Genomic DNA, 14,584 nt, shown 5'->3' with positions numbered 1-14,584 from the left:
CATCACCGAGCCCAGTGGGAGCAACGGAACACACAAAGCCACACTGCAGGCTCTCACCGTCCAGCCTCGTCTTCTACTTCTCCTTCTCCTCTCTCCTCACAATTGTCCTCCACTCCACCTTCCATCACGCCAAGCTCACATTTTTCTGCAAAAAGGCAGGCTTCCGTGGGCCTAATGTTTGAGCGTAAAAAAATGATGACGCCGGATAACCCTCTTGCCCAACGGTTGGCGGCTGGCTTGTCAGAACTCATAGCCCGCCAACTACTGCCATATAAACTGGTGGACTCGGAGGCCTTTCGCAAATTTGTGGCCATTGGAACACCACAATGGAAGGTCCCAGGAAGGAAGTATTTCTCAGAGAAGGGCATCCCAGAGCTATATGGCCATGTTCAGCGGCAAGTGAATGTATCTCTGGCACACAGTGTCGGTGCCAAGATACATCTGACCACAGACACGTGGTCTAGCAAACACGGGCAGGGAAGGTATATCAGTTTTACTGCCCACTGGGTGAACCTTCTGACGGCCGTCAAGCATGTAACCCGTGGCACCCGTGTAGATTTGGTTTTACCGCCACGGATTGCATGCAGGCCTGACTCTTCTTCTCCTCCTCCTACTCCATCCTCCTCCCTCTCCTCCTCAGCTGCCTCCTCCTTTTCCGCTGCTAGCGTCTCTTCCACTGCACCGCCCAAGCTCCCCAGAACCTATTCCACATGCCAGGTGAGACGTTGCCATGCCGTGCTGCGTCTGTTGTGCCTGGAAGCAAAGAGCCACACTGGCCCGGCACTCCTTTCAGCTTTGCGTTCACAGGCAGATGAGTGGCTAACACCGCTCAATTTGACAGTTGGTAAAGTGGTGTGTGACAACGGTGCCAATCTGCTTAGCGCATTGAAACAGGGCAAAATCACGCACGTGCCGTGCATGGCACACGTCTTAAACTTGGTCGTGCAGCGATTCCTTGTCAAATACCCTGGGGTCCAGGACATCTTGCGGCAGGCAAGGAAAATCTCGGCCCATTTCAGAAGATCTTACACGGCCATGGCTCGCCTTGCTGACATTCAGCGGCGACACCATCTGCCGGTCAGACGTCTTATTTGCGATTGCCCGACGCGATGGAACTCAACCTTCTATATGCTTGATAGGCTGCTCCAGCAGAAACGTGCAGTTAACGTCTACCTGTATGAACTCTGCGAAAGAAACGGTTCTGGGGAGCTGGGTTTTTTTTCACCGCGCCAGTGGCTGCTCATGCGCGACACATGCAGACTTCTGCGGCCATTTGAGGAGATCACCAAACTGGTCAGTCGCAGCCATGGCGCCATCAGTGACATGGTACCTTATGCCTTCTTTCTGGAGCGTGCATTGCGTCGTGTCATTGATCAGGCTGTGGAGGAGCAGGAGCGGGAAGATGAGGAAGTCGCAATGCTGGATGAATTCCCAGGGGGGGCTACTCTATCTGAGACAAGTCAACAACAGGAGTCTGATGAGGAGTCAGAGGAGGATGGTGCCGGGGCGGATGAGCAGGAGCAAGAAGAGCATGCTTTAAACCTTTCTGGGATCCCTGTTGTGCGAGGATGGGGAGAGGAGAATGAAGAGGACGACATTATCCTGGATGATGAGCAGGAGCCAGGCCACCACACCGCTTCCACTTTAGTGCAAATGGGGGCCTTCATGCTCCAGTGTTTTAATAGGGACCCCCGTATAAAAAGCATGAGGGTCAAGGACCAGTACTGGGTGGCAACGTACTTAGACCCCCGGTACAAACACAAAATGGCGGAAATGTTACCGCCGTCGCAGAGGGCTGTCAGAATGCAGCACTTCCAGGCCTTGCTTCGAGAAATGCTGCATTCTGCTTTTGCGTGCGCTGGCAGAGGAGCAATTCCCACTCCCAGAGAAGGATTTGCGGGTACCAATCCAACAGCGCCTGCAAGAAGAGGCCGGTTTGAAGATGTGTTGGTGACTTCGGATATGAGGTCATTCTTTCAGCCGACCCATCGACAGGTGTCATCCGGATCCAGCATCAGGGAACGCCTAGACCGTCAGGTGTCCGACTACATTGGGTTAACGGCCGATGTGGACGCTCTGAGGAGTGATGAACCCCTAGACTACTGGGTGGGCAGGCTTGACCTCTGGCCAGAGCTTGCCCAATTTGCAATCGAACTGTTGGCTTGCCCCTCATCCAGTGTCCTGTCCGAAAGGACGTTCAGCGCAGCAGGGGGGATTGTGACCGATAAGCGTACTCGCCTAGCTCACCACAGTGTTAACTACCTCACATTTCTAAAAATGAATGAGGCATGGATCTCGGAGGAATTCAACACATGTGATCAGTAGACCATGTATATGTCTATAAACAATTTTTGGAATCAAGCACACAGACCTTCTTAATTCATTTGGCTCACTTCCCTGACCCAAAAAAGCACACCGTACTATATGCCCCTACCCTCCTCTTTGAAGAGGTTGAGCGGTGTCATATTTCTACTGGGGCTGCTTATTATGAGGGGTTCCCACCATCCCTGTGCTGTGCTGACTTCCTCCTGGGTGTTCTTATTATGAGGGGCTCCCACCATCCCTGTGCTGTGCTGACTTCCTCCTGGGGGTTCTTATTATGAGGGGATCACACCATCCCTGTGCTGTGCTGACTTCCTCCTGGGGCTGCTTACGGTGCTGCTGTCAGCGCTGTATGTCACGGAGCTGCTGTCAGCGCTGTATGTCACGGAGCTGCTGTCAGCGCTGTATGTCACGGAGCTGCTGTCAGCGCTGTATGTCACGGAGCTGCTGTCAGCGCTGTATGTCACGGAGCTGCTGTCAGCGCTGTATGTCACGGAGCTGCTGTCAGCGCTGTATGTCACGGAGCTGCTGTCAGCGCTGTATGTCACGGAGCTGCTGTCAGCGCTGTATGTCACGGAGCTGCTGTCAGCGCTGTATGTCACGGAGCTGCTGTCAGCGCTGTATGTCACGGTGCTGCTGTCAGCGCTGTATGTCACGGAGCTGCTGTCAGCGCTGTATGTCACGGAGCTGCTGTCAGTGCTGTATGTCACGGAGCTGCTGTCAGCGCTGTATGTCACGGAGCTGCTGTCAGCGCTGTATGTCACGGAGCTGCTGTCAGCGCTGTATGTCACGGTGCTGCTGTCAGCGCTGTATGTCACGGAGCTGCTGTCAGCGCTGTATGTCACGGAGCTGCTGTCAGCGCTGTATGTCACGGAGCTGCTGTCAGCGCTGTATGTCACGGAGCTGCTGTCAGCGCTGTATGTCACGGAGCTGCTGTCAGCGCTGTATGTCACGGTGCTGATGTCAGTGCTCTGTATTACGGTGCTGCTGTCAGTGCTCTGTATCTCCTGCACCCTCTTGTTTGCCTACCCTGGTCCCTGACCTTCCCTCTCCTCCATTGCCTTCATTAGCTCCATAGTCCTGAATTGTCAGAACAATTTCCCAAATAAAAAAAAAATGCTTGTAGTTATCGATCCCAAATTCACCTCATACATGTATTATGCTATTGTCCAGGTGGTGGGACTACGTGCTACCCCCTAATAATTACCCCGTGGCCGCAAATTCGACCTAAAGGTTTGCGAAATTCGCCTCCCATTGAAGTCAATGGAGCCCGCGGCGAACGGTCGTTTTCGCGAACGTTTGTGTCCGTTCGCGTTTCGCGTTCGCGAAACGTCCCGTCGGAAGTTCGTCCATCACTAATCAGGACTGCCACTGACTGCCAATAAATACAAGGTGGGGGGGGGGGGGTAAAATAACACTGTCACTGGTCATTAATGCAGGGAGGCGGGTTACTAGATTTGTCACTGACCAATAATGAAGAGTTTACATAGTACTATTACTGACCACCAATGTTGGGTGCATTGTTGCAGCTACTGGCACCAATGCTAGGGGTAAATTTAGCAGTCACTCACACCAATGATGGGGTTATTATTGTGGCCACTGACACCAATTCTGGCAGTTGCTATTGCTGTCACTGACACCAAGTGCGGCAAAATGTATTACCACTTTCTCTTTAGTGTGCTTTATAGTTAAAAGCACAGCAGGACCAACAATTTCAAGCATTGAGATACATTACAGCACATTTATTTTAAATGGGCTTCCTAGCTAAACACAATGCTCTTCAACATACGGAAATTAGCTGCCATTTTGCCATCCTCTGAAAGTGTCAGTGGCCACACTAGAGCCCCTCTATAATTTTAAATTAGACCACTACTGCAAACTATTTTATATTACTATGATGAAAATAGATAATAAACAATATACCTTTTACATTTCAATTTAAGTTAATAGCAATTCTTCGCTCTCTCAATCAATATTAACTATTTTAATCCTTATGTTTCTAGCATTAGTAAATAGATAGGAGAGTATATCATATTTACTTGTTTTACATTTCTTTAGTTACTTCCTGGATTACATGCCTTGGAAATTATGTTATACATCCAATGAGTCTGCAGGAGAGGAGGAGGGGTTTACCTGGTTAAGCACACCCTCCTGTCTGCATGCCTGAGCTAAGGACAGATAGATTCCAGGAAGTAAATGCTACATTAATCATCTGCACTTATTCAACAGGGCCATGGTAAGAACTGCTAGGGGGGGTTTTTCAAAGTGATTTCTCAGCATAAGAAAGGATGGAGACATGGATGAATGGGTGAATTTGCCATATAAAAATGAATTAAATAGTGTTCTTGGTTTGTGTTGCTCGGATTCAGTGTAGTTCCACTTTAAGTATGTATGTTATTAGTACCTTTTCTGTTATCAATCCTTGAAGGATCTGCCAGCGTCTATTCATGGCTCCCAGCTTCTCAGCAAAATCTGTTTTGTCACTCCTCTTACTTTCCACATCCTGGCTGCTGATCTGGAGAACTGACTGATTCACAAAGTCCACCGTCAGCTGCTTACAATTGATGTCAATCTTAAATCCCTGCAAAAAAAAAAAAAATGCTCTTAAAAAAATCAAAAAAAAAAACAATATTTGCAAAAAAAAAATACAAATGATATCCTGAATTGTTAAATGTAGGTAATACAGTGTTTACCTTGGCATAAATGTATATATTCCGTTGGATATTATGATCGTGTATGGGCTCTAGCGAACTTTTTTTTCACAAAAGTCTGATGGACCTACAGATAAAACATGTTTCAGATCTTTCCGACGGACTCGAGTCCGGTCGAAGAGTCTGTCTGTCTGTATGCTAGTCCGACGGATGAAAACCGACGCTAGGGCAGCTATTGGCTACTGGCTATGACCTTCCTTCTCCTAGTCCGGTCGTACGTCATCATGTTCGAATCCCTCAGACTTTGTTGTGCTTGTGTGTGGCCAAGTCCATTCGTTCAGAAAGTCCGTCGGAACTCTGCCGAAAGTCCCTCGGGAAGACCGTCGGACCTAGTCCGTCGAAAATTCGGGTCGTGTGTACGCGGCATTAGAAACACTTGCTGCAAGGATGCCAAGACTCTGTTCTTATTTTTTTTAAAACAGTGCCTGTGTTGTGAACTTTAAAACTGAATGTCTTCAAAATGCTTAGAAATGCAGAGACGAATGAGGCCTTGTTTTAAAGTGATATTACTGCATGTTCATAATATGTAAATATGTTAGAGTGCATAATCTGATGTGCATGATGTGTTAGTTAAAAAAATTTTTTTACATGGAAGTGGAACTAGCATGTAACGGAATCTATGTTGATATCAGCCTCATGTAATGAATGATCTGCACAGCAGCAGAAGCGGGAGGAGGATCAGTGCTCTCAATAAGTTTTCCTTGCACAATGTAGTCAGTGAAATTGCATTATGGAGAGAAAAACATATGGATGATCTCCCCCATTGTCAAATCACTGGCTGGATTGGGAGAAGGGACTATGCAACTAAAACAGCCATTTTATTTTCTTATAGTCACCCATTATTTGGCTGGGTTTGGTTAAAATTGTTTCAATAAGAGAAGGTCTATGCGCCTAGAAGGTCTATGCACCTAGAGAATACTTGTAGATATAATGGTAAGGCATAGCTCCCAATAGTCCCTGCTTTTGAGGGACTGTCCCTGATTTGGAACAAAGTCCCTATGTCCCTCTTTGCTCCTCATTTGTCCCTCATTTTGTTCTGATCTATATAGCTGTATATAAAATGCATTTATCTTTAAAAAAAAGTCTTTCCCAGTGCTAAAGCTTTCATTCAGTTTCTAAACTGCTACATTTGTAAATTTCAAAAGCCAGTATAAAGGAATATAGGTGGGTTAAAACAAATCATTTTTTATGTTTATTTCTCCTTTAAGGGGGTATGGCAGGGTGTGCGTCTTATGCCTACATACTGTACTTATGCTAGTAGGTGTCCATTATTCCCATCTCAAAAACTTGGGAGGTATGGAATAAGGTAGGGAATGTATGCAGGTCCTTTCACTGACCATAAATATTGTCTGGAGTTCTATTGTAATACTTGTGCCATGTGTGGGTTTCATGTAAAACAAAGAAACTTACAAAACAAGGTGGCCATGTGCAAACAGGAAATGATTGCACTAACAAATAGTGATTTATTTGAAACAAGAATTATTGTGAAAATTCCAATAAGGTTGCCTTCATATTTGAGATGATTTACCAACATTGTAGCACGGTTCAGTGGAAAAGTATTTTGATGCCCCCTCTGTGGTTTAACATTACCTTGTATTTCAGCAGATAATCTTGAATAGCTTCACATCCTACAACATTCCTGATGTTCTGTTCATCTTCCTTAATTACATTTTCCATCAGGGAAATCCAAGTCATGACTTCAGTAATGGCATGGCGTGAAGGAAGCTTGTCCATCTGCAGCTAAAAATAAAACGACATTTCAACATAACATATAATGGCAGATTGGACATAGAATAATTATGGAACTGTGAAGGAAAAAAAGGAGGAACAAATGAAAAAGGAAGTTAGGGGAAAGAAGAGAAGGAAGTAAACATGAGAGAAAAGGCTAAGGCTCGGTTCACACAGGGGCGGGACGACTTGCAGCGCCGCGACCTGCACACGATCAGCGGCGACTTGCAAAATTACTTCTGTATAGAAGTCAATGCAAGTCGCCTGAACTCACCCCAAAGTAGTACAGGAACCTTTTTTCTAAGTCGGAGCGACTTGAGTCGCTCCTATTAGAACGGTTCCATAGTACAGAACGGAGCGTGACTTGTCAGGCAGCGAAGTCGCCTGGACAAGTCGCCCCTGTGTGAACCAAGCCTAAGGAAAAAGGGGGGGAAGGAAGGCAACAGAAAAAGGAACAGGAAAGGAAATGATTACATAAACACAGCGTTTCCAAGTATACCTCTATCATCACTTCTAGGTAGGCCTCTATAGAGCATACATTCATTTACAGTATGTTTACTGACATCTACTGTATATAATTACAAGCCTTCATGTTTAAAAAGAGTGTATTCGCTGACATAATTACACATAATATTGTATTTTCAAAAAGTAAAATGATTCACTGAATGCCATCCTTTCCTCTGGACAAGCAGGAATGAGAGAAAACTGACAAGGCCATAGCATGCAATAAACTGATGTGGGCACATTTTGGTGGATTTACTAAAAGCAAATAGGCTGTGAACTTTGTAAGTGCAGTTGCTCCAGAGCTTAGTAAATAAGACAAATCTTCACTTTGCAAAGAATACCCAATCACATGCAAGGAAAATGAGAAAAAAAAAACAGCATTTTTTGCTTGCACGTGATTGGATGATGAATGTCAACAGAGTTTCTACTCATTTACTAAGTTCTGGAGTCACTGCACTAGAAAAATGTAACTACATGTGCAAAGTGCATAGTTTATTTACCTTTAATAAACCCACCCCTCTATTTATGTGGCAGCTGGGGCCTGTGAATGCTGTGTACCTTTTTTCAGCACAGGCTACCTTAAAACAACCATTTTCTTTGTGTACCCATAGCTAATTAGGAAGGTCTATCACCACCCTCCAACAGCATATGGTCATCTTATTCTTGCTACCCCCCCCCCCCCCCCCCCCACACACACACACACACACACACACTGTTCAGACACTTGGAACAAAGTTAAACACCCAGCAGGTACAGGTCTGGATATTGAGTTATAGGTGAGCATGTGACTCACTACCTCCCCCTTCTTCCATATGACAGCACTGGTGCCTTGTGATTGGCCCAGCATTATCACATGAGTGTGGGGAAGAAGTTCATAGCCCTGTGTAATCTGCATCAAATTGATTTGAAGGTTAGTTGAGGCACTCTTTCCCCATTCCCAGAATCCACAGGAGTGGCGTGAGAGCAAAGAAAGAAGTGAGGAATGTTAGATGACCCCCTTACTCAGTCCTGTTTGGACAAAGGAAAGGGTCACTTTAAAGCCAGGAAAATGTAATAATTTATTATTTAGTGACATCAGACTGTCCTATCTTACCTGATGAAGCTTTTCTTGTACTACGGGGATATGAGTGAGGAGCTCTGTCCACTGATTATCTATCTTTGCCAGTTCAGAACGAAGTGCTGCTGTATCCACTTTCTTCAGACGAAGCAGCTGGTTCCCAGTGCTTAGCACTGATGACTTCAGAGAAGATTTGGCATCAACCTCTTTGGAGAATTCCTAGGACAATGTAAAACGTATATCAAGTTGAGATCATTTACTTCTTTCATATTAAAGTTCAATTCCTAAAGTACTTACTGTAGGAAGATGTTAACAATTAAAGGAAACCTAAAGAATAAGAAGACATCTATAGCAGACCCCTTTCCCAAAATACTAGTTGCTAGGTTATCATAATTATCCAATTGCTTAGGTATGTTCTGGATCATTGGCCATGATGCATGCAAATCGGGAGTTCTCATTTTAGTTGCTGCATGCTTGTTCTGGGGCAGCCAGATAGTTACCATTTTTTTGAAGGACTGTCAGTCAGAATCTCTCCTGCTCTGCTCCACCATGTTCATTGGATCGCTGAGCTGTGGAGGGGCGGGGAGCTTCCGTCTCAGCCTCTCAGCAGCTCGCTGAGAGGATGAGACTACCATCAGTCCAGGCAAGTGGCGGATCCAAACTTCCTGAGTCCGCATGACACGTTGCCTCGACTGATTGCAGTGACATCAGCTGAGAGCAGACTTTAGACCACTCTCCACTGAAAACGGGTCACAGGAGTGCAAAATGAATTGCACTCCTGTGACCCTTAGAAGAAGCCCAGTCTAAAAACCTCAGGCTGGACTTCTCCTCTAAACAGCTGGCACACAGGATTCTGGGGTTCCAATAGACTCAATATAGGGTAGACATGCATGCAGGCACCTTTACATGAGTTCCTTAACCATCTTATATATATTTACCAAGAAAGCACTTAGATGATCTCTGACTGTCTCCAGCTCTTGAGGCACAGTAACAGATTGTTCAGTCCAAAAGTCCAGTCTATCCATTGCAGAGCGTAACCAGTGAACAAGTTCAGCTGACTCGTTTTTATATCTAGAAGGAGAAAAATAAAATATTATGGTTAATTTACTTATTTTATACACGTATTTTTAATTGTGTGGAAAAATGTATTTACAAATTACAAAAATACTTGAGATATTTACTGGAAAACATCAGAACATATAGTAAATGTACTATTGAATTGCATTTGGCAGCTAGTTTAGATAATTCGTTAAAATGGCACTAAACTCTGGTTTAAAAAAAATAAAATTCTATTTGTGTATGTATTCCTGACTCAGAAAAGTATCTTCCAATGCTCCCAGCCTAATCCAAACCTCCAGTAGGAGTATGACCACTCTCTCTTCCCCACTCCTGAGATAGACTGGAGACAATTGACTATGGTTAGTGTGGATAGTGGTGGCTCTTTGTGCTGGAAAAAGAATTAGAAGGCACAAAGTCATTGATCTCCTTTTCCCCTAGCACTGCCCTGAACTCAGAAGTGCTCATGAATACAGCACTTCCAATTAATGTTTACCTTGCAGGAGATCAGTAAACGTCTGAGTAATGTTTATCGGTTTCCCTGCTTTTCATCCTAAAAAAAATGTAAACAGTGCTAAAGTGGCTAATGAGAAATGAAGAAAACTTTATGAATGGATTGATGACATCCATTCATAAAGTTTTCTATGCCCCCCATGTGGCTACAGCCACATGCTGGACACTGTGGTTTTGTTTATATTCCAGGAAAGTGACTGCAGCAGTGTGGGGGAGTGTTGTAAATTGTATGAATGAATGTAATGGGCAGCTTTTTGGCAAGCAATCTCAAGCACTAGATGGCTGTCAGTATTTGGTCGCAGAAGCAGCCATGAATTTATAGCCTTTGAAAACAGAGTGGACATAAGGGTTATTAAGTTGGCCTGAATCAAGTAATTTTGTTCTGACTTAATCTTTACATCCATGGCAATAAAACAGTAATGCCCTGTACACACGGTCGGACTTTACGACGGAAAATGTGCAATCGGATTATGTTGTCGGAAAAAACGATCGCATGTGGGCTCCATCTGACATCCGACGGAATTTCCGACACACAAAGTTTGAGAGCAGGATCTAAAATTTCCCAACAACAAAATCCGATCGTTTCAATTCTGATCGTGTGTAGACAATTCCGATGGACAAAGTGCTACGCATGCTCAGAATAAATTACGAGACTAAAGCTATTGGCTACTGGCCTCTTTTTAGTCCCGTCGTACGTGTTCTACATCACTGCGTTCCGAACGATCGGATTTTCCGACAACTTTGTGCAACCATGTGCATGCAAGACACGTTTGTGCCACAATCTGTCGGGAAAAATCCGAAGGATTTTGTCGTCGAAATCCATTTGCATTGGGGAAATCTGTTCATTAAAATAGCCCAAATGTGTCACTAATAAACATTTAGTTTTGGTGCTAGGTACTATTGGGCATCCCAGTAATCTTTTGATACCTTGTCCAGTGTTTGAGGATATTCTCTAGTCGGTTCAATTCCTTGGAAACCTTGCTGGTACTGTTCAGCCATTGCTCTCCGAGCTGATTCAGTGAGCTCTCAAGCTCTGAGCAATTGATTGACATCAGCAATCTCTTCCCATCTTCCAAGACCTGGTAAAGTCCTGGTTGGTACTCTGCCAAGCTGGACTTAAAGCACTGTAAAGAACAATCAATGAGAATTGGTTAGTTAGCTAACTATCAATTGTCAAAGACAAAACAGATTAGTAACCAACTACTATCGGACCATGAGCCCCATTTAGATGCTGTATTTTTAACACCAATAACAAAATAAATCAATGATGACATTAACGTTAACCACTGAGATGAAATACCATTAAATAGGTGTATAGTGCAGGACCCTTGTTCAAAGGCAATCAGACCAATAAGAGAAAGTGGTGCGAGCTTTAGTCCTGGAACTATAAAATCTGCATATGTAGTTAGGTGTGCCTATAAAAATGATCATCTTGCTAAGAAATTTGTTTATGATCTTTATTTAACAAGAATATCAGATACAGCCAATGCGTTTGGGGATCATGGATTAAGTATCACAACAAAATTCATTATGAACACAAGATTAAGGATGAAAAGCTACTGAAAACGTCAGTGTAATCTGACCACAGTCAGGGCAGCCCTGACTGTGGTAAAGTTACACTGACATTTTTAGCCCCATTTTAGCCTTCTCTTAAGCCTCATTCACATGAGTGTACAGATCTGTACACCCATATGAAGGGCCGCCTTCACCCGGATGGGATGCACAGGTGTTCTGTGCAACTGCATGCAGTCAGCCTGTTCAAATCAATGACTGGTAGTCAGCTGCATTGACCTGTATGTATGTTTAAGAACGTCCTGGAGTGTATATCTGCGTGGGCCCAAAGCATGGATCAGATTGTAGTCTGCCTGATCAGGTCACCTGTTATTGATTTGAACAGACTGCCTACGTGCAGTAGCATGGAGCACCTGTGCATCCTGCATGGGCGAAGATGGTCTTTCGCACAGGTGTATGGACCAGTCCACCTCCGTGAATGAGGCCTTACACCAGCCCCTTATTTAACACCAGAACAAATCCTCGAGCCTACCGGTCTGGAGCTAAGCATCCAAGATGCCGCTCACCTGACCCTATGACTTAGGTGGAATGAATCGTGGCATAGGGCGTGGTTAGTGCTGGCTGAGTAGCACTGGCTGAGGCCACCTAACACTTTACATGGGTCGGATCGGGAGAGTATTGTCCTGGATGTTTATTATCATTACTGCTAGATAAGTTAGTTTGGATGCCAACACCCCCACAATTGAGGACCAGGGGGAAAAAACATTTTCTCTTTGTTGGAGTGGCACTACAAGCTTTTTTATTGGTCTGGAGCTACCACATATCTTTCAGAACCTCCGCAACTACAGTAAGCAGCTTATCCAGATGTGTTCTTTATACTATGTTATCAACAAAACAACACCAGGCTTGGAGAATATATGAAAATTAATATTAAAGGGTAGATAGCTAAAATATCGCCAAACATAGCCAAACAGAAAGATTTGAAAAAAAAGGCAATCTGAAGGAAATGTGATTCATTTTATACATTTAAATACTTGGTGATGATAAAAAATATTTCACAGTACCTGATACAATTGAATTCTTTCTTTTAGTCTTTCTTCTGATTCTTCCACAAGCCCCACAATAGGTATGTTGCTCTCAATTGTCTCCAGCTGCCTGCTTAGATCTTGATATTTTTCATCCAATTGGATCCATGTCTAGAGATTTGTGAATAGCAATACAGAAAACACCATACATATAGTTTAAAACAATAAAAGTAAATATCCTGACTTAGTCAGTAAGTAAATATCCTGACATAGTCACAGTCCTGAAAGGGAATAACATACTTACGTGTTTGAAAAAATGTATCGCTGACAGAAAAAAAAAACAGGCATCTATGTTCCCTAAGTAAATAAATACTTGATCAATTTGGAGACATGTCCATTACCAATATGGTTTACGCCTACGATTCTAGGAGAATTGACATTCATGTAGAGCTGGCCAGTCAGCAGCTCAACCTAAACAGTGATTCTCCCTATCAGCAGAGAACCAATGACTAATGCCTCAGCACTGATTACATGGTCAACATTAAATGAATCCCAAATTCCCATCCTCTCCTCAAAAGATACGCTTTGAGCAATCTTATTTACCTATTCTCAATGCTATGCACATAAATTCTTAAAATAAAAAACTTTTATATTTAAGTAAAGACCCATAGAAAGTCTGTACCAAAAGCAAACAGGGCATAAGTCAAGACACAAACTTTTTATCCTAGTTCTAAATAGAGTAAGGAATGATTAGAAGGCACACTGCCAGTGTGAGTCCAATGGGAAGGATTTTCTCACACTTCCTGACGTGCTGATAATGGTTTCACCAAACAGGAAGTGACAGGAAGTCGTCCTCCACTCTCCTAAAGAAAAGCCATTTTAATTTCTCCTCGTGTCGCTGTTAGAGAGTAAAGCTGGATACACACTATACAATTTTCTGTAGATTTCTTCCTTCAGATTTACCAAAACCATATAATATGAGGTCAAACCTAAAGAGTTTCAATTTGTATGCAATCAGGCAGGCCCTTGCACTACATGGTTTTGGTAAATCTAAAGGAAATCTGACAACAAAAGTTGGATAGTGTGTATGGGGGTCTTACGCTCACTTCCACTCTGGTAAAACTTGACATCAGGATAAAAAGAGAGGACCCTCTCCAAGCCTCCATGCCCCAGGGAGACTTGGTCTCTGGGTCGCCCCACCCCATCGGTGATGATAGGAAAATATTATGTTTCCATAGCGGGGTTACGGTCCCTGGTCCTTTATCTTGTGTAAATGTAAGAATGTAACAATGCTTCTATCTACCTTCATATGAACATTTTGTATAATGTTTTCATGTCCCTACATGGGTGTACCTGCTGTTATTCCATGAAAACAAAACAATAAAAAATATTAAAAGAGAAGGGAGGGGAAATCTCTCTAATGATACCCCTATTCGAATTTAAATAGTAACAGGGGTTAACACTTTCACAACTCGAAAAACAACTCTATAAAAAAAAAAAAATCTAAGATAAAATGGTCGAACATACACCAGAAGGAAAAAAACTGACTCAGTGGGTTTTATTTTGTACATTTACTTTTGTACATTTTAGAGTACCTTGATATGCCCCAAATCATGTGAATCAATATGCCAAGACTGCTTCTAGCTATGTGGTTGAATCTCTACCACACAGTTAAAGTGGAACTTCACTCTCTCAATCAAGTATTTTTAATCCTTATGCTGCTAGCATTAGTAAATAGATGGGAAAATAACTGTACTTGATTTAAATGTTTTTTTAAACATTTCTTCAGCTACTCCCTGGTTTCCATGCCTAGGTAAATAATGACATACATCCCATGAGTCTTTAGGAGGGGTTTTCTTAGCTAAGCACACCCTCCTGCCCAACGCTGTATCCAAGGCCCAGGCCTAGGGCAGCACTTTGCAGGGGGCAGCATGGAAAGAGTCCCTGCCGACTGGGGCAGACTGGACTAAGAGGCAAATTAGTCTAGCGCCCCCATAAAGCAGCCGCACTGCTTCCGGTATGCAGGCGGCTGGCATTCCAAAACTATGGGGGGGCACAGCTTCTAATTCTGATTGTCCTATCATCATGGACCACAAACCTTCCACACCATATAATAATAAAAAAGAAAAAAACAAAGATTCCCCATTATATTTCCT

The 14,584-nt window shown here is 43.7% G+C and overlaps 1 protein-coding gene across 15 annotated transcripts in view; it reads right to left on the bottom strand.

The window, feature by feature from the left end:
- The window catches only part of SYNE1 (spectrin repeat containing nuclear envelope protein 1), a 663,643-nt gene that overhangs the window by 126,116 nt on the left and 522,943 nt on the right, over positions 1 to 14,584 (bottom strand). For all 15 annotated transcript variants that reach the window (XM_077486324.1, XM_077486337.1, XM_077486323.1 and 12 more), the window contains 6 exons: positions 12,468 to 12,599; positions 10,819 to 11,015; positions 9,261 to 9,393; positions 8,359 to 8,541; positions 6,624 to 6,773; positions 4,727 to 4,903 (listed from right to left, as the gene is read on the bottom strand). In XM_077486324.1, the coding sequence (XP_077342450.1) occupies positions 4,727 to 4,903; positions 6,624 to 6,773; positions 8,359 to 8,541; positions 9,261 to 9,393; positions 10,819 to 11,015; positions 12,468 to 12,599 (972 nt within the window). The remainder of the gene's footprint in view (positions 1 to 4,726; positions 4,904 to 6,623; positions 6,774 to 8,358; positions 8,542 to 9,260; positions 9,394 to 10,818; positions 11,016 to 12,467; positions 12,600 to 14,584) is intronic.

This window comes from Lithobates pipiens, unplaced genomic scaffold, assembly GCF_037356315.1.
Source record: "Lithobates pipiens isolate NorthernLeopardFrog02 unplaced genomic scaffold, aLitPip1_a1.2 Scaffold_18, whole genome shotgun sequence".
NCBI classification, from domain to species: domain Eukaryota; kingdom Metazoa; phylum Chordata; class Amphibia; order Anura; family Ranidae; genus Lithobates; species Lithobates pipiens.
Note: the sequence above shows the minus strand (reverse complement) of the source record. Positions and strands in the feature narration are given on the sequence as shown.